At 38.7% G+C, this 23,477-nt stretch overlaps 1 protein-coding gene across 7 annotated transcripts in view; it reads left to right on the plus strand.

The window, feature by feature from the left end:
- Positions 1-23,079, plus strand: part of ARHGAP18 (Rho GTPase activating protein 18) — a 97,858-nt gene extending 74,779 nt beyond the window's left edge. For all 7 annotated transcript variants that reach the window (XM_063329623.1, XM_063329622.1, XM_063329624.1 and 4 more), the window contains 8 exons: positions 527-604; positions 3,382-3,541; positions 6,100-6,182; positions 7,413-7,619; positions 8,440-8,586; positions 14,245-14,369; positions 18,083-18,144; positions 20,747-23,079. In XM_063329623.1, coding sequence (XP_063185693.1) covers positions 527-604; positions 3,382-3,541; positions 6,100-6,182; positions 7,413-7,619; positions 8,440-8,586; positions 14,245-14,369; positions 18,083-18,144; positions 20,747-20,838 — 954 coding nt within the window. In that variant the 3' untranslated portion in view covers positions 20,839-23,079. The remainder of the gene's footprint in view (positions 1-526; positions 605-3,381; positions 3,542-6,099; positions 6,183-7,412; positions 7,620-8,439; positions 8,587-14,244; positions 14,370-18,082; positions 18,145-20,746) is intronic.
- The last annotated feature ends 398 nt before the right edge of the window (positions 23,080-23,477 follow it).

A 23,477-nucleotide genomic window follows, 5' to 3' on the forward strand; every position in this document is an offset into this window, starting at 1 on the left:
ATCTAAGCCACGTGAAGGATTGCAAACTGCTGATTTTGTTAGGAGAATACCAGGATTTGCAAAATTGAAGCTTCCTTAAAGCTTAAAAGTGCTTAGGTCTTCTCTGGTAAAGTTGTAAAGAAGAGTATTTGTGGGAAAGTTAGTACTGTATCACTAATGTTACCTTAATTGTTTTGATTCAGAGACACTTTAACAAGGGTAATAATTGAGATTTATTTTTGAAGACCGTAGTTGTGGAAAAAAAACGCTTCAGTCTCTATAAAGATACAGTTTTAGACAATCGTGTCTTTCTTCTTTAATCATGTCCGTAATAGGTAGGAGCCATGTTAAGATATTTTTTTTCTACATCTATAACAACTGTAATACATTTGTAAACTGTGTTTGTGTGTCTACTTGTTACATATGTGCGTGCACAAATGCGTGCATACACACACATGCATACATAAAGGGTCTACTATATCAGAACTATCTACCAGTAATTTTTAATTGGCATCTTCATTCATGCAGTTTGCTTTGTGTTTGACAGCTGATTTCCCAGATAGAAGAAGCAACTCTGGAAACAGAAGGACTTCTCAGAATACCAGGAGTTGCAACAAGAGTAAAGGTAAATTGTTGCACAAATCCTCAATATCCCCAAAAACCTACCTCCGCTTACTGATTTTATTGTGTTGTGGAAATATATTTTAATACCAGGGTGTTCTGAAAATTTTCAAAAACAGAAAGCAAAATCTCTTCACAAAGAAAACTGAGTTATATTAGCCAAGAAGGTGATGGTTTCATCCAGGGTAGTTTTGGGGAGAAGGCTGGAGTTTGAGTTTGAAGGGAAGTCAAGGCTACGTTTCAAATTCAATTGTGCCAAAATCTTGTTAATTCTTGGCATGAGCTTTCCAGCCTTTTGCTTTTTCCCTGAACCAGTTGAATCATCTGAGCAGTTTATACGTAGTCTTTGTACCCCAGGAGGAAGCTTTTCTCTGGCATTGTGAGCCTATTTTAATAGCTAGACTTAACCTGTGTTACAGGGCAAGGTAGCCAGCATGCACTGAAGAACCTCTCACATTTATTTTTATGAACGGCAATATAACTACTCAGCTCGCTAAGCACAATCTTGTTAGGCACGTTCGTACACACCGACACTTTGCAGAGCAAGTGCCAATTGCATGCGGACTCTTTCCCAGTATTTGCCGTAATGCAGGAAACTAAATACACAGTATGATTCACGCCAAAAGTCAATGTGTTAAAAAGATGGTCTGAACTGGCCTTAAATTCTAAACAGAAAGGACCATTTAAGTGGATTCAGCTGTCCGAAGACGTCTGCCAGCCTCTGTTGTGTAGAACTCGGTCCAGCAGCTGGTTCATTAGAAACAACTGAAAGAAGGGAATATTATGGAAATTGGCTTTGTTTATTTACCAGTAACTAAGATGATTTTTTTTTTTTTTACAATTTTCCTCCATTCTTTATTTTCCACTTTTCATGAGTTCTGCATACTGGAATAATTTTGGAGTGATTTTTTTTATTTGTTTATTCTTTGATTTTATCAGTTTAATACAATTTCGCAGGCAGGGAATCATTCACTATTTGACTTTCATTAATCTTTTACCTCTTTATTTGCAGGAGCTGCTTCTTTGAATTAAGTAATTGTTTTGTTAGCAAAGATGTTAAGTTCCTTTACTTATTCAAATAGAAAATTTTATAGAAAAACAAAGAATTTAGCATACTACATGACTGATGGTTTCTCTTAATTTTCTTAAACTTTTTTCTCCTACAGAAAAAGAAAATATTTTCCTAATTATGTAGTTTCATAGTAAGACACAGATAATCTCAAGAAAAATATTTTGCTATCTTATTCTGTAGATTTCTGGAGTTATTATTAAAAAAATGAATTGCATATGCCCCATTTACTTTAAAATCTAAGCATTGGTGCATTAGGATGCATAGCTGACATTTTATCTAGATGTTTAATACTGCATTTGCCACAGTGATTTGTTAAGAATGTGGATGGAGGACCTGATGAGACTCAGGGGGAGAACTTTCATCTTTATTTATAAAGCTTGCTTTTGTTGATGAGCAGGAAATCATACCCACGTGACTTTAGACATATAAGTTAGGATCTTTGCACCTTTGAACCCCCTAAGTAATCAGTGGAGACAGAAGATCTCTCTGGAGTACAGTTGAGAACATCCAACTTTTATATCAATCTAAGTGTCCACATTTTCTTTGGAAATAGATCCATTTTCCATTCGGACAAAGTTAAATTTAATAAGAACGGTATCTAAAAAATGTATCTAGTAACCTCTATCCAATGTGTCCTTCTTGACCAGATAAATAATTAAGGCCGTATTTTTCCTTAGCACTTCCCCTTATTTCGTCTCACATACTTTACGAAATAAGCCAGTGTATCTGTCCTTTTCTGTCTGGAAGAACTGAAGCAAGAGGAAGGGAGGTATTTGTGAGGTGTGCCTCAGGGCCACTGGACCTATACTGAGGCCGCTTCCCACTCTGCCAGACTGGGAAATAAATGAAGTGGGTGCAAGGCTGGGACTGATGCTTAATAGGAGACTAAGGAGGACTCAGTCTTTGCAGCATGTTCCCATTCGTACACCTCTGGAAGCCCAATAATAACGCTGCCGTGGGAGCGGGTTAGGAATATGGTAATGTCCGCTGCCAGCAGTATCCTGCCCTTTCCCAACCACAGAGTTATGAGGTATCACTGAGACTTTTAGTGCTGTTTTCTCTGCTGCGTAACTTCCGTGTTTCGCAGTACAGTCCCCTTCCATAGGGGGCATGTTTGACATCCAGCGCTAGGCAATGCTGTATGTGCCCAGCGGCATGGGGTTCCCTGTAGATGGCAAAACATCCAACTAATCAGTCACACAAATCTTTTCCCTGTGTTTTAAAAAGAGAACCAGCCTCACCTTAGTGTATGTTTTGATAGGAAACTCTGTGTCAACATGCATAATTGCTGTATTTGTTTATGAAAATGGCCATGCATTACAGCAACACCCGTTGGTAGTAGTTTGAGAATTGCTATGTATATCAGCCATGTCTTAATATTTTGGGAGAGGGGAAGTCATAACTCTTACATGAATTAGTATGATATCTGGTTCTTATAGTATATTCCATATGGTCCTGAAGCAGGTCCATAGGATTTCTTCCTGTATGATTTGGCCGTCTGCTGCCTATTACTATGTGTTTGCTTGCGGTGCTTCTGATCCCCAATTTATCTTTTTGTAGCAAAAAATCACTGGCAGCTGGAGTTAGGTGATACTTCAGATGTCCCTTTTTTTCTCCCTTTCAAAGTATGGAAAGTATTGCTGTGTGTATAATGCATGACTTCCAGCAGCCAAGTGTTATTGGTGCTCTCTGTATCTACTGCCTTTCAGAGTCTTTGCCAGGAACTGGAAGCAAAATTTTATGAAGGGACTTTCAACTGGGAAAATGTAAAGCAACATGATGCAGCAAGTCTTTTAAAACTCTTCATCCGTGAACTGCCTCAGCCACTCCTCACTGTAGAATATCTCAAAGCTTTCCAAGATGTGCAGAGTGAGTAGTGTCCTTTCTGTCTCAGCTGCAAAGAATTGATACTAGTGCAGAGAAGTGCCTCTTTGCCTCTTTGCCATATGTGAAACGGAAAAACAAATTGAATAATAACAATATGACTTCTGAGAAAAGACTGGGCATATTTTTGCTAATGTACAAATAACATTTTTCAAGTAACATCTATTTTAATAGTTTATACATAAAATGAAAGCACACTGCCACTTTCTGATAAGATGTTTCTGATAGTCATTAGGAGGTATAGATGGGTTATAAGGAAATTGTGTATGATAGTATCAGTTTATAAACAATATTTGCTTCAAAAGAAAACAACAGCAAAGGTACAGTGGTTCTGCACAAAATCTAACAAATGGTAATTTTTACTGTTTAGGGTATTGTATCCATTTAAAACAGGAAAAGTTAGAGCAGAATAGTCAGAACTGCTGATCATCCCTGGTCCCTTGAGATCAGCAAGTTCCTGTGAAAATGTCCTCCTTGCCAACTGGTCACCAAGACAGCAAATATACCAGCTGTAACTGAAAGAGTGTGGCTTGGTAATAATGAATCAGGAGTGAGAACTCACATACATTAACTCCACAGCCAACACAGGAGTACAAGTTTCAGAAAAATGTATTCCCCTTATCTGCAGGCAGAGTGGTGGCTCATTCCTAAGGGAATGAGGGGGATTCCCATGGACAGGCAGACAAACAAATATTCTTAACAACTGTGGGCTGTGTCAGTCTCTGGGTTGTGAGCTGCCTTTCAAGGCCATTAAGTTGGTGGGAGCAGGGGGCTGGTGCTTAGGCCTGCTACAGAGTGGTGTTGATTTTGCAGTACTGAGTGGCAAATTAAAGCTGGCCAGAGCGCTTTCAAATGATGCTGGCAGCAAACAGCTCCTCAAGGTTGTTCCATTTACTGGGTAGTGATTGGAGCCAGGAGGGTTTCTGCTTGCTGCTCCTGAGCTGTCTGAAGGCTTTTGTGGTTTTACTAACCCCAGAAAATACTCAGGTGCCAGAATCCAAAACACTTTCTACATTGAACCAAAGGACTTGATGCAAAACAGACATAGCACTTCATAGTCTTCCATTGTTTAAATTGTCTGCCTGTCCTTTTGGTTGCATGTAGTAAGATTAAATGTTAGAGGAAAAAGGGCTGTCTTTGTGACAGTAATTAGTGTTTTTCATGTTACCATGACTAAGTAGTGTGGTTAGAATTAAATATTTAAACAGCCTTATTTAAACAAATTTATTAATTTGAGTAGTTCAAACAACTAAAATGCAATTGTTATTTAGGTGAACAGACAGAAACCCTTGATTTAAGTAATGAATTTTAATTGTTTTGCAATTTTATTTTTGTTTATTTTCCTAGGACAAGGTTGATTCTCATCCCTTTTTGAGCATTGTGGCATGGTGTTTTGGAACTAAATTTAAGCCTTACTTTGAATGTTTGTCTTCCTAGAGCGGGTAGATACAGTGTTATCACTACTTGCATGTTTTAAATGGCTATATAATTTGTCGCTTGGTTATTAGACCCTTAGTTTTTATTATGGTAGTCAGAAAGGGGTTTTTTTTACTTCAGCAATGAACTGGTTTTTTGGGGGTTTGTTTTTTTTTTTTGGCGTCTTCCAAACTGATTTGGATGAAACGTATTTGAAATAGCAGTTTAGTTGGAATCCCAGCAGGATGCACAAGAACAGCCCTGTTGAATTTTGAAATAGTGGGCTAAAACCATGTTAAGTTCACTTGTTTTATGTATGGCCTGATTCGTTAGGAATCTGCTGAGAAGACTTGCCAGAGCATGTCCTCTAAGGCACGACAGGATGAAGTTTATCACAAGTGACAAACATGAGAGGGTTGGGGCTTTCTGCTGCTCAACGCTGCCAGAACGTAGGAGCTCTTCTAGGAGGTGGAGGAGTGCAGGGGTGCATTCGACCTGCATCTTGGGTGAATGAGCAATTTCAAATTCACCACTGAGCAATTGGGTAAAAGGCAGAACCAACGTCACTGTTCTTTAACGATAGCTTGCCACATTTGGTATGGCACTCACTGCTGTACGTACGTGTGAAGCTGCTCTGCTCTTGGCTTTATCCCGGCTGGTTTGCCATTGCAGCTGCTGCTGCTTGTGTCACTGGAGACCTGCCTTGTTCAGCAACACGTGGAATTCCTTCTGCGTGGGTGACTTGGGAGATCATGCAACTGTTAAGGCAATCAGAGAAACTGTGAAAGCAGTTTTGAATGTACCCTTTCATATGTTGGGGCACAGGCTCAAAAAGGGAGGAACCGTTAGCTGACTGTTTTTTCGTGTAACATTGCAAAATAAAGAATCACAAGGCATCTAGAAAATACTGCCAGAAGACTGCTGAGTCATACAGCAACTGAATCCTAAAAGAACATTTGGAAATGAGTATCAGAAAGCGAGGATCTGCAGGTCCTTTGTCATACGATGACAATTAGCCAAGTGTACGTGTTCAGTATTTTGCAAGAAGTTTCCACTTTAAAATCATGCTTTCTGAAGAGAACAAATGACAATTTTAAAATACTGAGGTTCATGTGCTTCACTGGCAGATCTTCCAACGAAGAAACAGCAACTGCAGGCCTTGAATCTTTTGGTTCTTCTTCTACCTGAAGCAAACAGAGACACTCTGAAGGTTAGAATTGCTAATGCTTTTTTCCTGCACAAATATTTTGTCTGTTTCTGTGAATCCACTGTAACGAATGCTGTTGTCTTTTAATATACTTTTTTTCAGTTCAAAGTTAATGCTGAAACTAGTGATTCTTTCTTTTTTTTGTATTTCACAGAACTTCAGGAAAAAAACCCAAACAACTAACAACTTAGGACCCTAATTCCTCCCAAATGACTTTTAAGAATGTGACTTGAAATTTTTCCAGGAGATTACAATAATAATCTCCCAGTGAGCGACCTTTTCTCTTACAAGTTTTGTTCCTTTTTTTGCAGCAGCAGTCCAATCTTCCAATGCAAAAAATAAACAGTGTTAGGATACTATGAATGAGAGTTCGCTTTTATGGAATGAGTTTAGCTCTTCATTTTTATTCTCCACTTTTCTCTGTGCTGTTTGTTTCTACTCTCAATAAACTCTAAATTTACACTTCCTATTGGTATTTGCAGCACGTTACATGGAGTCTTCCAATTTGGGCTTATCCTTTTGTAGCAAAGCTATTAATCTTTTTCAGAATATGCTTACTATTAAAATTGCTACAATGAAAAATGAATTTACAGGATTTGTGTAGGATGCAGAACATCTTCTATTACAGGCAAAAAATATTATTAGGTCTTATTGTTTAAACATGACTTTCTTTTTGAGTTTATTTACTGGGTGGAAGCAGTCAGGAGGGCTCCTGAGTTGAGTTAAAAATACCTGGAACTGAATTAATTGAAGATTGTCAGTTTCTACCAGGCTACCTGTCATTCACAATGCAGTGGTTTACTCATTAATCGCTTACCTTACAGAACTAGCCACTCCATGTTTCCGTAACTATGACAGCTGGCACTATTGTGTTCACTTTCAATTTAAGAAAAGCCAACAGTAATGTTTTCAAAAGCATCTGTGGGGTGCTACTTATGCACCTACATAACGAGGGTTTTGAAAAATATCTTACTGTGCAGGGCTTGGAAGTCACTTGACTGCTTTTGAAAAGGTTATCCACAAAAATAATGAGAATGATTTACTTCATTACTTAAAGGAAACAAAGCTTGCGTTACCGTCATGCGAACAAACCTATCCACACTTCCTATTATTGATTGCTTTTAATGTGGTTTTATTAGGAATGAAGAGCTTTTTGCAAAAATATGTAACATCGTGTTTCACTTGTAACTTTTTCATGTGCAGAGTTGAGCTTAAGTTCTGCTGTTATTTCAGGTACTGCTTGAATTCCTCCAAAGGGTAATTGATCATCGAGACAAAAATAAAATGACGTTAAAGAATGTTGCGATGGTGATGGCCCCAAACCTTTTCACGTTTCATGGGTTTGGCTCAAAGACTATTGAACAAAGCGAGTTTGTTATGGCAGCTGGAACAGCAAATGTCATGCGCTTTATGATTCAGTACCAAAAACTTCTCTGGACGGTAAGTGGATTCTTAAGGAGGGGGGAAAAAAATCATACATTTTGCAAACAAAGCATATGAACAAAGGAATAATATGAACTTACTTTCATGATTTAGAAACAGATCAGGCCCCATCCAGCTGGGTTCTTGCTCATAGGTAATTCTTATGGGAGCAAAGCAGAATCATTACATCTTATGGTAGAGTTAAGCTCTGATGGTCAGAGTTTTAATATTCTATGTACCATATGTGAACTCAAAAATAAGTCCTTGGAGGATCTTTGTATTTGGCCTATCCGTATGCATTGTTATGAGGAATTTATTCCTTTCTGCTTAGAGATATTAGTAAGAAACATAGTGGTTTAGTCCATTTCACTTTTGGGCCAACCTTCATATTATATAAAATATGTTTTGATAAAACATGAATTTTGTGATGGTCTCAAGCAAAGCTCTAAATTAGACAGACTGGAGAAGTTTGGGCTTTGTTGTCCATCAGCAACTATAAAACAATTTTGACCTTTGCTGCATGTGAGGAAAAGTTATTATCACCATTGTACAGACCAAGCGTTGAGTGAATTTTTTTGGCTGAGGAAAGTAAAAACACTGCACGATTCCACCTTTCTTCCCCTGAGAGCTTACTGAATGGAATATTACATCACAAATGGAGTGTTTTTTAAATTGTTTCATAGCTTTAGGTTATTTGAATCTTTAATTATTACTGGAAATAAATACTATTTTTTTTTTTTAGTCTTACCTGACAATCTGTCAATTTACTAAGTTTTGATAAGTTAGTTACTTAAGGAAATTATGTAGATATTCATACTTACTATCTATATTAATCTAGATTCCTAAGTTTATTGTTAACCAAGTGAGAAAACAAAACACTGAAAGACAGAAGAAGGAGAAAAAGGACAAAGCTATGAAGAAACTTCTGAAAAAGATGGCATATGATCGTGAAAAGCATGAGAAACAGGAGAAGACCCCTAATGATGTAAGGAAACACATATTTGAAGTACTTTATTAATAAGACTATAATCTCTAATGAAAAAATGTATATAAAAGAGGGGATATCTACATTTATTTAACTGAAAATTTCAATAGATAGCAAGTTAATATGGGTTTCATAGTTTATGGGTTACCACCATGACACATTTAGAGAGTTGAGCCGTTTATTTGTTTGTTTTCCCAGATTTTTCAAAATATTTCTATTCTGAAAAATGATGTCCCACAGTTTTTTTTCAATTTGAGCATCTGAAACAGAAGTACATTAGGTCTGTATCTCTAGAGGGAGCAAGTGTTGTGACAACACTCAGTATTACTGAATGCACGTTTAGATGCATTGCTGCCTACGGGATGTTACAGAAGACCGTGTGTTTACTTAAAATAAGTATCTAGATTTTGCTATTTGATATTTAATAGTGTTTGCAAACAAAGCTAGTATTTAATCCTTCTTCCTCATACAGGAGTTTCCAAACCGCTGAACTCTTTGCCTCAATGAATCTTAAACTATTCCTTGTAAAGTGGAGCATGCTCGAGCATGCACAACCTGCACACTCCAAGAAACCCCAAGGGATGAAACAAATATAAAAAACTGATAAACTGCTTCTTGTGCAGCTCTTGTCCAAGTGTCTACTCCCAATTTAGCCCTGTGTGTATAATCTACAGTTCAGTATCTCTCCATTAGGTAATTGACTTCTGCCAGATGCATTAGTGAGGTCAAGGCATGAGTTTCAGCGTAACACTCTTCACACATTCTTTACAGGGGAAAAAAAATAAAAATCCTGGGGCATTATAGTGTTAATTTTCCCTGTACTTTAGAAATATTTTAACTGAGCTGTTCCCACTGACATGGAAACTTTTCAAAAATATATCTCGTGTACCTTGAAATTGCTTTTTATTTACAATTTCAATGAAGTTAGTAATTATGATTTTTTGAAGCTCATTAACCTATACATATGGTATCTTAATTATAATGCATTTGAAATACATGATTCCAAAGTTATTTTAAATATGTAAACGGGTAACACCAAATATGTGTATCCTGATAGCATAATTGGGTACACATCAGATTGAGGTGGTATGAAAATACCACCTTGTGGGCTGAAGTCATATTGAAGATTCCGGTGAGTTAGAGACATCTTGTGGTAGCTTGTAAAAATGCATTAGTCTGAATGGTGTGTTTTTCTTATCAAATATGTGTATGGCAAACTGTTACAGAAAAGGGTTGTCATATGCTAATAAAGGCATTTTTTAAGCTATTAAGCCAAAAAATAGAATATGGCAAATGAATATGCTATAATATCCCTTCAAGTCTACCTGGTTTGATCTTGAAAGTATGCCTTTTTTTTTTTTTTTTTTTTTTTGGAATGTGCAAATAGCTGGATCCTTTGGGCAACTGCATCTGGTATCTGCTGGAGGCTTATATTTCAGTGTTCCTACCTCATTTTGTATGCAGTATTTGACACATCTCTTAATGTCCAAAATTAATTAGTTCCCCAGGCATCACTTTGCCTTACTTTGATATCTATCTATATGAAGGAATCTGTACACAGAATGAGGACTTACATACGATTTTAAAATAAAGCTAACTAAACACTGACATTTGTTTTACGCTGTCTAATAAGAAAAGAATTCTTTGAATATAAGTCAGCTGAGTTATGATAAGATGACACTTAATGCTGCCATCCCCTGTTCAACATAGAAATAACAGCAAATACACTGAAATAGGCAAATGCTGTTGCAACTTCAGGTGTTGGATTTTTTTTGTAATTCAGTGCTGTTGGTCTTTTAGGGTAAAACATGCCTTTTTAATCTGCTGGGGAGTTAGGGCTGAAGTCTCATATAATACATTCTTACTCAAATGTAAATGTAAAGTTACTATTCAAGAATTTTCTTTAAGCCCTAGAATTCTGTGGGGATTTTCTTCAAAATTAAACAGTACAACTTTTCACAAATCCTTCGTGCTTATTTGAAGCATTCAGGTGCCTGAGAACATATTGCTTTTAAGATCATATTCCCAAATTGATAAGACTTCATTGTGAATAACAATTTTATACATTTTTCAGTTTAAAAAGTGTCTCATTCTTTAAGGAAAATGTGTTGGCTTTTTTTTTCACCTCCAAATTTCAATTTATACTGCCTTAATTTGAAATTGAGGTAATTTTCCTGTGCAGTTCCTGAGTGGCTTTCCACTATGAGATGGCCAGTTGAGGCACCCAGACTTGTGGTGAATCCCCATTCCAGTGAAGCCTGTATGAAACTTTTGAGAGTTAATTATCTTGCATGCAGCTGAATAAAAACTAAGTAAAAGTTACAATTTGCTGTGGCACCCCACACAATTGCCGTAGATAGACAGAGCTTGAGTCTCTTCCATATTCTTCGGAAATATCTCAATATCTGCAATCTTAATGGCAGTGAGCTCATTTTGATAAAATTGCATCTTATCTCTGATGAGGCCTCTCTATCAATCACATTTCCCCTTTTCAGACAGAGGTTAAATAGCATTTACTGCAAACTTTGGACAAGATCTCTGTACAGTGCTGAGAGTGGTTAATATTATAGGGCTCATGACGGTTAATTGAGAGGGGTTAATATTAGAGGGCTCGTGAAGGTTAATTGGTTTTCAGGATACCTATGCATGCCTATGGCCCCAAGTCTGTGTTAGGGATTAAGTCTTTATGTTGCTGTTGGGGTGCATAACGCTTTAGCCAGGGAAAGAAAGATGCCCTTAGGACTGGAAATTTACCTACTAGTATAGCCAAATTTGTACCATCTGTCATTGTATTCCTCTATATGTTGCAATTGTTCCAAAAAAAAAAAGGAGCAGTCATGTTAGCAGCACAACGCAATGCTACTGGGTATCTAATATAGGTTAGAATAACCATTGTATCCCATAGCTGTTCTGTTTGCACAACCTGTTTGAATTTTCACAGTATAATGTTACAGGCTCTTGCTGAATTCGTTATCCACTGCAATGCCAGATTATTTACTAAAAAAAATTGCTACTGGCTAAATAATTTATCTTTATATAATTTTACAACTGTTTGTCCCAACCTAGGTGCAACACCTTGCAGTTCCAAGAGAACAGCTACATCCCGGTTCTTTCAGACTTTGTCTCCCATGTAGCAAGATCCTTTTGAAGGCCTGTTTTGTTCTTCATAACGCTCGTGCCCCATTCCTGCTTGGTATCATTTGCACATTTAATAAGTATATATTATATACCGTTATCTAAGTCATTAGTGAAAATACTGCATAGTCACTTCATTCCTCTCTTCATCTAGCCTGATGAATATTTGTAAGTGTGTCATGCAAAATGGAACAGGAGAATCTGGAAAAGACCCACCCCAGATCCTATAGCGTAGCACCTGTGGTTCTTTTATGCTATATAGACTCAAGTCCCTCTGAAAAGAAAGGATTTGAAAGAAGATGAGTACCTCACAGATGTCTGCTGTGCCTGCTACAGACTAAATGTTGCAGGCCACTGTATTTTCCATCAACTAAGGACATGTTTCTCTTCAGGTTTTTAAAGTGTGTAAGTACCTAACTCAGCCAGGGGCTTCATCATTGTAAACCTCATCCTGAGAGAGCCTGTGAGGCAGGAGAAGGGACTTGCAAGCTGAATAGCACGTTGTCAGTCACCCTATAGGTACTTGGCTTGTATGTTGTAATGTGGAGCCCTAACTTGGATGTTTTGATCTGTGCTGTGCAGAGAACAGGTCCTTCTGTGACTCTGCTCCTAGCTGTTTTATGGCCACATTTTATTTCCCAACAACTTGCACAGTGAATGGGCTAGGGGATGCTCAGTATCTGTTCTCTCTGTAGTCAGGCACCATGAACATGTTGTGCGGCTGAGCACGAGTTCTTCTGTAGATGCAGGTCGTGAAAGTGGCAAAATGCATTCGTTAGCGGAGGTAATACTGATTCTGTCTGAATAAACAAAGTAATTATTCTGTTTGATCTGTGACCGTAATGTCACAGCTCTGTGGACATTTCTTGTTCTTTCTCTCATATGCTCATAGAAAGAGGGTTTTTAAATCATTTATCATATACTCGCTGTATAGGAAAAAAACCTGTTATGCAGCTGAAGGTTGGAAAAACTTCATTAACATCAACTGAGACAAAGTGATGCAGAATTGTATACAAAAATGAGAACCAATTTAAATTGACTGTGCTGAATCTGATGAAAGACCAGTTAGGGACATCTGTAAATAACCGTGTCATCTTTAAAAGTTTCCTTTCTTTTTGCCAGGATCCCAACAGTTTGAAAAGACACAAAAGATTTTTGAGCAGCAGTTAACTTCCTAGCAGATGGCTGCAGCCATTGTTTCTGTAGGCGGAGACCTTTAAGAACAGATTTGACAAATTTAGGGATAAATGTAGGGATTTGCTCTTTGAGATCCACTGCAACCTTACTAAGCTTTGATTCCATGATTACTACAAGGCAACTTTTCAATTTAGTGATTCTTAATGCTTTAGAAATTAGATATTATGCCTAGTATTTTTAAATCAATAAATAATAAGACTGGATATAGAAGGATTGCTTGGTTAAAATTACTTCCTGTAGCTCAGCACTTTTATAGTAAGCTTTCTCAGGAAGCTTTGCTTCTGATTCTGCTCACATTTATACTTGTTCTATATTCATTTAACTCTGATGGTTTCAGAGAAGCTATTCTAGATTCACAGGTGCCCAGATTTATTCATTGATTATGGAAGAAGAAATGTTCAGCCTTACAATTGCAATAAATACGGGGGGGGAGAAGAGAATGAACTGTCATAATCAACCTTGACTACTGAGACTCTTATATTTCTTGTCCTATCAAAATGAGTACATTTGGGTAAATGGTAATGTAATACGAATAGAAAAATTACCACAAGATCTCCAGGAACAGAAATTAGGACCTTATTCACAAATAAATTATGCCTTTTGTAACTTCAGATGTCATGTACTGCAAGTTGAACAGAAGAACTGTCCTTAGGAGCCCTCCTTTTCTGTAACTAATATGATTGATATTCATCATCAAGGATTTTTGGGTTGAAATAAAATACAAATCCATTATGTAGTCAGACCTGCAGGTTGACTAGCTGAATATATTCCAGAGAATAAAAAATACGGAGAAAAAGCTGTAGTGGTGAATATCTGTTATAAAAGGAAATGATATTTGAAAAGAGGAGTCAGTTAAAGTAGACTGACCCATGAATACTTTGTGATTTCTTTTTTTTGGCATGAAATTCAGATTAAATGAAACTGGAAGGGTTTCTTCTGGAAGTTTTTAGGGGGGTGCAGGGGGGGTTGCCTGGCTTTCATGCCTGCAGCAAGTCTTTTCCATATCCACCTCATAGGCTTCTTGTCAAACCAAAGTGTGTTCTTAATGTAGCAGTAATTGTTATTGTTATTCTTAACATATTTGAAAAATAATTAAACACTACTGTTCTTTTGTTCTAAAGTTCTCCCTGCTGTTAAAAAGAGATTTGAAGGTCTGATGTAATATGCTGAATTAGTGTGTAGTTATCATATTTCTGCAGTGAAGTGTAGTAGATAGTACAGCGCTCTGTACTTAACTACTAAGTTACTTATTCCACACTGTATTTTGAGAAGCTCATCAAAGCCAGCCGCTAGCAGCTTTGTTCCAACACTGTTATTTCTTTGCAGGCTGATGTTCCTCAGGGAGTGATACGGGTGCAAGCACCTCATCTTTCCAAAGTTTCCATGGCAATACAGCTGACAGAAGAACTGAAAGCCGGTGATGTAGTAGCCAGGTTTCTCAGCCAGAAAAGGTACAAACACATTTCTGTTTTGTTATCATTTTGGGAGAAGTGGCTTTTCATATATTATATCAAGAACAAAAGTTTTAAAATACTTTAAGTCCAAGTGAGTTCATGAACTTTTGGGCTGAATTTAGCCTACTGGAATATGTGTACCTGATGTCATTAAAGCTCACAAAGCCTTCAGGAATGTATGATTGCCGTTAGTAAAAAATTAACTGCTATTTAATCTGATGGGTGAAGAATACTTTTTTAACTTTCTGGGGAGAAGATAGAATGGAACTCCAATAAGATAAGTCTATGAAACAAAGGAATGAGGAAAAGAGAAAGAAAATATTTGGAAAAAAAAGAAAAAGCATTTATATGTAGCAACAGTATAGGTATTGTGATATAAATATGTGCAAATATCCTGGATGTGCAGTGATTTTAAAGGAAAGCTACATTTGAGTCATACAAATCCATTTAGAAGGGGAGAAGTTTTAATCAAGCTTTTACATTATGTTTTAGACATATGAGCAAAGAAATCAGAATAGACCTATCAAAAACCCCCATGTATTTAACACACAAGTGCATCATATATAACTATTCATGCTAAAGCAATAATGTGGTACACTAGTTGAGAGTAAGAAGCTGCTTTTTCCTAAATGCTGTTTTTGGAGGTTTACACTTTTGACAAAAAGTTATTTTCTGGCTGTGCTTTAGCATATATTATTATAATTAAGCAGTGAGAATAATAGAATCCCTTTGTAATATGGGGATTTTATTCATAGAATCATAGAATCATTTAGGTTGGAAAAGACCCTTGGGATCATTGAGTCCAACCATCAACTCCACTCTACGAAGTTCTCCCCTACAACATATCCCTTAACACCACATCTAAACGAGTCTTAAACACATTCAGGGATGGTGACTCCATCACCTCCCTGGGCAGCCTGTTCCAGTGTCTGACCACTCTTTCTGTGAAGAATTTTTTCCTAATGTCCAGTCTAAACCTACCTTGCTGCAGCTTGAATCCATTCCCTCTTGTTCTATCACTAATTACCTGTGAGAAGAGACCAGCACCAGCCTCTCTACAGTGTCCTTTCAAGTAGTTGTAGAGAGTGATGAGGTCTCCCCTCAGCCTCCTCTTCCTCAAACTAAACAGTCCCAGCTCCTTCAATCACTCCTCATAGGATTTATTCTGCAGGCCCTTCACCAGCTTCGTTGCCCTCCTCTGCACTCGCTCCAGCACCCCGGTATCTCTCTCATATTGAGGTGCCCAGAACTGGACACAATACTCAAGGTGTGGCCTCACCAGTGCTGAGTACAGGGGGACAATCACCTCCCTACTTCTGCTGGTCACACTATTTCTAATACAAGCCAGGATGGCATTGGCCCTCTTGGCCACCTGGGCACACTGCTGGCTCATGCTCAGCCGCTTGTCAATTAGGACCCCCAGGTCCTTTTCTGCCAGGCAGCTCTCCAGCCACACTTCCCCAAGCCTGTAGCGATGCATGGGGTTGTTGTGGCCCAAGTGCAGGACCAGGCACTTGGCCTTGTTGAAGCACGTTCCATTAGCATTGGCCCATCGATCCAATCTATCCAAGTCTCTCTGTAGAGCCTCCCTATCCTCGTGTAGATCAACACTCCCGCTTAGCTTCGTGTCATCTGCAAACTTGCTGATGATACACTCTATGTCCTTATCAAGGTCATCAATAAAGATGTTAAACAGAAATGGTCCCAACACTGAGCCCTGAGGGACACCACTTGTGACTGGCCACCAGCTGGATTTAACTCCATTGACCACCACTCTTTGGGACCGTCTATCCAGCCAGTGCTTGATCCAGCAGATCGTATGCTCATCCAGGCCATGAGCCGCCAGTTTTTCCATGAGAATTCTATGGGGGACAGTGTCAAATGCTTTTCGAAAGTCTAGGTAGACAATGTCCACAGCCTTTCCCTCATCCAATAATCGGGTCATCTTGTCATAGAAGGAGATCAGGTTCGTCCGGCAGGACCTGCCTTTCATAAACCCATGCTGACTAGGCCTGATCCCCTGCTTGTCCATTATATGAGTTGTAATGGCACTCAAGATGATCTGCTCCATGACCTTCCCTGCTACCGAGGTCAGACTGACAGGCCTATAGTTTGCTGGATCCTCCTTTCTGCCTTTTTTGTAGATGGGCGCTACATTTGCTACCCTCCAGTCCATTGGGACCTCCCCAGTTAGCCATGGCTTCAGGTAGATAATGGAAAGTGGCTTGGCGAGCACGTCTGCCAACTCTTTCAGCACTCTTGGATGTAGCCCATCCGGTCCCATAGACTTGTGCGCATCCAAGTGGTGTAGCAGGTCACTGATCACTTCCTCTTTAATTGTGCTGACCTCGTCCAGCTTCCCCTCCCTGTCCCCTAGCTCACGAGGCTGGGTGCCCAGGGAACAGCTCATTCCACTGCTAAAGACTGAGGCAAAGTAGGCATTGAGCACCTCAGCCTTTTCCTCATCCTTTATGACTGTGTTTCCCTCCTGCATCCAATAAGGGAGGGAGATTTTCCCTAATCCTCCTTTTGTTAATGAATTTATAGAAACATTTTTTGTTATCCTTAACAGCTGTAGCTAGGTTAAGCTCTAGCTGCGCTTTGGCTCTCCTAATTTTCTCCCTGCATAGCTTTGCTATATCCTTATAGTCTTCATGAGAGACCTGCCCCCTCTTCCAGCGGTCACAGACACTCCTTTTGTTCTTGAGGTCCAGCCAAAGGTCCCTATTTAGCCAGGCCGGTCTCCTTCCCCACCTACTTGTTTTTCGGCACACGGGGACAGCCTCCTCCTGTGCCTTTAAGACTTCACTCTTGAAGTATGCCCAGCCTTCCTGGGCTCCTATATCCTTCAGGGCGGCCTCCCAAGAGATTTTGTCCATCAGTTTCCTGAACAGGTCAAAGTTTGCCCTCTGGAAGTCTAAGGTGGCGGTTTTACTAACCCCTCTCCTTGTTTCTCCAAGAATTAGAAATTCAATCATTTCATGATCACGGTGCCCTAGACGGCCACCAACTTTTACTTCCCCTACAAGCTCTTCCCTGTTCACAAGAAGCAGGTCCAGGAGGGCACCTTCCCTTGTCAGCTCACTTACCAGCTGTGTGAGGGAGTTATCTTCCACACATTCCAGGAACCTCCTGGATTGTTCCCTCTCTGCTGTGTTGTATTCCCAGCAGATATCTGGGAGGTTAAAGTCCCCCACAAGAACAACGGCAAGTGACCGCAAGATTTCCCCCAGCTGCTTATAGAAAGCTTACAGAAATTCTTCCCCTGTCTTTTCTTTTACTTCTTTTAGTTGCAGCAAAATCAAAACCAGCAAGAATGTGGTTTCTCCCACCCAACCATAAGGCTTTTTCAGAAATATGAAGTGTGTGAGGGGAATACTTATTTTTGCAGCAGCAGTGAAAGAAAAATCAGAGGGTAAATATCAGGCTACTTGCTAATAACAATGGAATTTTTTTCTAAACTCCACAGTTTCTTCACATCTATCTTATTTTACCTTTTCTATAGTGTATTGCTCACTCGCAGGACTATTAATTTGCACTAGCATGCAAGGGTGTTCTTGTTCATTTACTGTATCAATAAATGAGTATAAACACGAAGGTTTATGACAGGTACACTGCTGATCTTAATTAGCATCATTTCTCCCGGGGACATCTGTATGGCCAGTGTACAAGCTCTTTCATTGTTGTTCATTGTGTTTTGTTCTTGACAGCGGAAATGTCCAAACGCTCAAGAAAGAAGAGGTCTTTCTTTATGAAATAGGAGGAAATATCGGTAAGAATGGCTTCTGAAGAACTTCTTTTGCTAGAATAGGATTCCTTGGTATGTTGTCCATGGGCTTCACTGTGGTTGCTTTTTTATTCATATCGTTAGTTCTCCCTGACACTAAGGCAGACAGTTAACCTTGCGGAGAAGGAAGCAGAGATGTTGGTGTGATCATCATATCATTATCTCTCCCAGAGGAAGACAGCAGCTGTAACAGGTGTTCCTGATATGTGTGTACAGTGAAGAAACACAGAAAGGGTGGATAGGAAGGTGCTTGAAGTTCATGTCATTCACCTTTTTGTATTGAGGCATAATAAGTGAATTTGAAGTCCTTCATGCTCTGCATTTGAGCATTGCTTGCAGGTTTCTTTGGGGAAAAAAAACGCTCAACCAGAAAGATGACTTAGTGATAAAACTTTCCAACGGTTAGTCTTTCCTGCTCTGTGTCTTCCAGATCCTCTTGATTAAAGTAAATAGCAGATCAGCAAGGTTAACCCCAAAGGATAATTTTGAACACAGTTCTGAAATTTTCTTTGAGGAATGCAAAAGTATTTTTGCATTGGAAATCAGTTTCTAATCACAGTATTTTTCATATGCTCAGCAAAAAACCCCAGAGAACTAGAAAATAGTATCGGATTGGACTTACATTTCCTTCTTCCTTATTAACTTTGACCTGTTAAACTTTATTTGAAATTATAAAATTCCATGAATACCCAGTACTTTTGTACTCTGCAAGTTGAAATCCAGTATGTAAATTACTATTTCTAGCATTTTTCCTTTTTACATAATCACTATTTTAAATCAGTATTTTTGTGTGTGTGTCAAAACCAAAAGACTTAAAGTAAATTAAAAATAACACTTTCCTATGTTCCCTACAACAGATGTTTTAGTGTTTTTACTAAGTCTGTTGGCAATAAGGAAGTTACTGAGATAAATGGATGCCAGATCAATGTATTATATATTCTCTTGCATATCCAATATGTACATACATTTGCTATGCCTGTTAGAGCAGGTTGGGATCCCAGATGTACGACTTTTTTAAAGGAGAGGAGTATCTTGTTTATTGTACAGAGGTGAAAAAAGTAGAATTGTAGAAAAAAGTTTTTGTAACAGAATTCCAGTGAAACTGGAACAACCTACTATCAATTTAAACTTGTGATAGAAATTGTATGTCTCTTAGAGAAAATACATGGCTAGCTGCCGATTTGTTTTATTTTGTTTTGTTATGAAATAGGATAGAAAGGTTAGATGTTTCCTCTGTCTGAATGGTTTACTTCCAGACAATTTCAACTTTAATCAGACCTTACAAATACTAGTCCTTATTAATACTCTCAGCTGAGATAAGAGAAACTCCCTGACTTCAACCTGCTGTACAGGTTTAAGTACACCAGCTGTCTCGATCTTTGCATTCCCTCATTCTGCCCAGTGTGACTGACTCACATAGAGGGAGATCAAAAGGGATGAGAATCAACAGGCTTGTGATACACTTATATGCTTACGCTCATAATTGTAACATTCACAATCCTGCCATCCTGTCCCCTAGCAGATGGAGCTGCTGAAGTCTCCAGACAATTTTTGAGTACTCAGTTCACTAAAGGGCTTCAGGGCACTGAATGGGACTTCTGCCATTGCTTCGTGACCGGGACTGGATGCGGACGTGGCAAACCACTGCCTGAACATGCTGCACTGTGTGTGGGAGAGGGCCTAGTTCAGCAGCATGGGCGGTACAGGTCATGTAGGTTGGGATAAAAATCCTTGAGGGAGGACAGGCTGCCACCTGGCAGGGAGAGTGGATGGAGAGGGAGCAGATGGAGACCGAGACTGGTTGAGCAGGGAGTCCAAAGAGCTGGCAGACAAACCCAGCTGCAGCATCGCACCTCTGCTCACCTCCTGCTTCAGGAGAGCTTGTGCTGGAAACATCTGGCTGGCACACGAGCCATCTATCCCAGCCATTTGCACGGTGGAGTAGGAGAGGGGCTGTGATGTTGAACTGCAAATGCATAAGATAATGCTTTGCCTGTGGGGGAACGGGAAGAGTATGCAGATCTTGATGGATCAGCATATGGTATTTTCATCATAGCTAATAGACATAAATAAATTGCTTGTAAGGCACCAAGAACACTGTGCTACTTCTCCCTCCTAGGACAGTAACCATTACAAGTGCTATGCAGAACTGCTGACCAAGAGGAGCAGGACAGGGACTAATACCTTCTTAGCAAGGACAAGCCTTGCTCAAACATTCCATGTGAGAAGGAGAAAATAACCTGAAATTTTAATGGGCTTCTAAGCAAATGTGAACCTAGTGCTTGCATTTAACCACGAAAGGACCAGGGCATTGCTCCTTTCTTCCCTAAACCTTTGCGGAGTGGAGCTCCCATGTGCATGGTCTGTGTGAAAAATCTGACCTAGAACGTTCCACAAAGGTGGCACAGCCCCTGCTCTCCTTCCTTCTTCCTCTGTCCTCCTTCCTTCCCAAGACAGACTGGAAGGGCAAGGGCACTTCTAGGTTTTAGCTGAAAAGCTAAATTGAATAAAACAGTGACGGGAATGTTGAAAATCATTTACTTTCTTTTTTGGTACTGATGTAACCACATATCTCTTCTATTTCTAGGAGAACGCTGCCTTGATGATGATACCTACATGAAGGACCTATACCAGCTCAACCCAAATGCTGAGTGGGTTATAAAATCTAAGCAGAGCTAAGCTCACAACAAATGGCAAAAGAACAACCTGTGGACTTACTTTGTAAGGCTGAATGTTTCAAAGGGATAGAGTGTCCTTTCAACATTCAGCTGTGTTATATTTATATTAATAGAACCGTGTCCAGTTAAAAAACAAAAACAAAACCAAAACACTGGTGGAAACCCAACAGTGATTATCAGTAAATTTTCATTTTTACTCACAGCAAAATTTTGGAGATAGCACAGTTTTCCCACTCATATTTGAAATGAGAATAAGTACCTTAAATATTGTAATGGCACTAATCTACCTCCCATCTGGTAGGTCTTGTTCCTTCAAACAGATGTTTAACCCCTTTATAATAGAGATCTACAATCTGTTTGTGTAGAATTGTGTGTTCATAGAGGTCTTTACAGTGTTAGTACACTGGAGAACCAAATCCTGATCAGCACTTCTGAATGGTACAGTATTAAAAATACCTAAACACAGTCATATGAATTTCCCAAGTGTGAAATTCACAAGAAAAAACTGCAATGCAATATATTTTGTCTTTGGAAGTCCTAAATTTTTTGACTTTCTAGGTAAAGTTTGATGAAAACTATTTTAAAACAACTGTGAAAATGCTTTATATGCATCTTTTTTGCTAGATCTTTTAAACATTTTTATTCTATTCCAGTTGATTGTATTTTTGATTTTATCTAAAAAACAAAAAAGAAAAAAGGACCATGTGACAAGGTGAGTCTTTTTTAAAGCTCACCACTCTTGGCAGTGTCCTTTCTGGAATATTGTCATGCAGTGTAAAGACCTTAGGGTTTTCAGCAATGATATGCAGCCACGTTACGTACACTGGTTTCAGTTTTTTTGGACTTCTGATAGATTACATTTTGTGAACTGCCAAAACCTGCCAATTACTAGCACAATAAAAATGTTCGGGAAGAATAAAATAACTGTGGAGGGAAAATGTAGTCTAAATTTCATAGGTAGCAAACCACCAAACCTTTCACTCAAAATCAGTGTAAAGGTCTACTGTGGAGTTCACATGGGCTTTTTGGATATTATCTACCATGTCTGGTCTATCCTGGACGAGGCTAGAAATCAAGTTCTGATTTCCCTTATGCTGATAGATGGTGTCTAAACCACTTCAAAAATTAATAGTCCAACGGTGAAATCCTTCTCTTTGCAGGGAGGAACTGAAAGCTCCCTGTGGAATTCACTGGTAATGAATTATAGACTGATGTGGCTTGTTGCAGCACAAAGAGCTGTGGACTGTAGCTCCAGAGCCCCGGTCCCACAGCAACACTTTGGGCTCACAAACTTGTGTACCACTTTACAATGTATTTGTAAACTAGCTCAGCCATGCCTAAGCGCTCTGACTGCCCGAAATAACTACTGTGAAATTATATCCTTGGAATGAAACATTTTCTTTCAAAGCACACACACAATTATATTGACCTTGTAGGGAATATTCTACATACAATCAAGGACTGAATTAAATCTTTTTTGACTTGATCAAAGCCGATTAAAGGAATAAAGGGCCCTTCTGCAGAGCTATGGATACCGGCCCTGACTGTGTTTTTCCCAAAGTAACCACTGTAACTCTCCATTTAATAGATAAGCAATGAAACAGAACTCTGAAAGGTCACAGAAAAATTAGACATCTACTGATTAGTTATCCACAGCATACGAACAATTTTGGGGGCGTAACTATTTATTGTTTTTTGAGGTTGAAGGCTGACTTCATATGGAAAGGAAGCAGGATTCTCAAAAGCAGGATAAATAACGTAGGAAATAGTTCTAGTGTGACTGTACTGCCCTTGATGCTCCGTCTAGTTGGGTGCCCCTACATGGTACAGCGCTGTGCCACTGTAGGCAAACCCTGTAAGACAAATCACTTTTGTCAATAGAACAAACCACATTCTCTGTTCTTTAAATGTGAAGGAATAGAGTAGAAAACCAGTACAATGCTTAGGTAAATATTTATGAATCTAATGTAATAAATATAAGGTTTTTTTATCATGTAATACAAAAATGATGTGTGTTTTCATAATACATGATAGTTCTGTAAAAGATTACTTGTTACTGGAACTCTAGATGTTATTTTAATCAGGAGCAAAGTGCAGATGATAGGAACAGCTGTACAGTTTCAGTATAAAATTACGACCGCCCCGTGGCTATGATCTCTTAAATAACTTTGTTTCTGGTTTAGTGCCATTATCTTTTTTAATTTAAAAAGCTCTTTTATAATTAAATGGTGTTTTTTTCTGACTTGTTTTCTCACTTGAGTTATTATATTTGTATGTAAAACATATACAATTAGCAATAAGTGGTGATTTTTTTTTTTAATTTTACACTTTATATCTTTTCAGGTAGTTTGTAGTTTTGTGTATGAAAAGAGAGATTGATAAGTTACATAGTAAGTTAGAAAGAGTCTTGAAACCTGAATGCCTGCTGGAAAAGGAAATACAGTCTAGAAGTTTAAAAGTTTGCTGCAATCATAGTGCACCTTAGCTAAATCTGTAATACAACACTTACTAGGTATATGTGAGGGAACAGCAACCCTTTCGGCATTTATTGAAAATACCGGCTCCTAATTCCTCATAATTAAAGAATTAAATTAGGGCACAAGGGGGAAGTCTGAAAAGCATTCAAGTAAGCTGATAAAA

Source organism: Chroicocephalus ridibundus, chromosome 3 (genome assembly GCF_963924245.1).
Source record: "Chroicocephalus ridibundus chromosome 3, bChrRid1.1, whole genome shotgun sequence".
Taxonomy (NCBI): domain Eukaryota; kingdom Metazoa; phylum Chordata; class Aves; order Charadriiformes; family Laridae; genus Chroicocephalus; species Chroicocephalus ridibundus.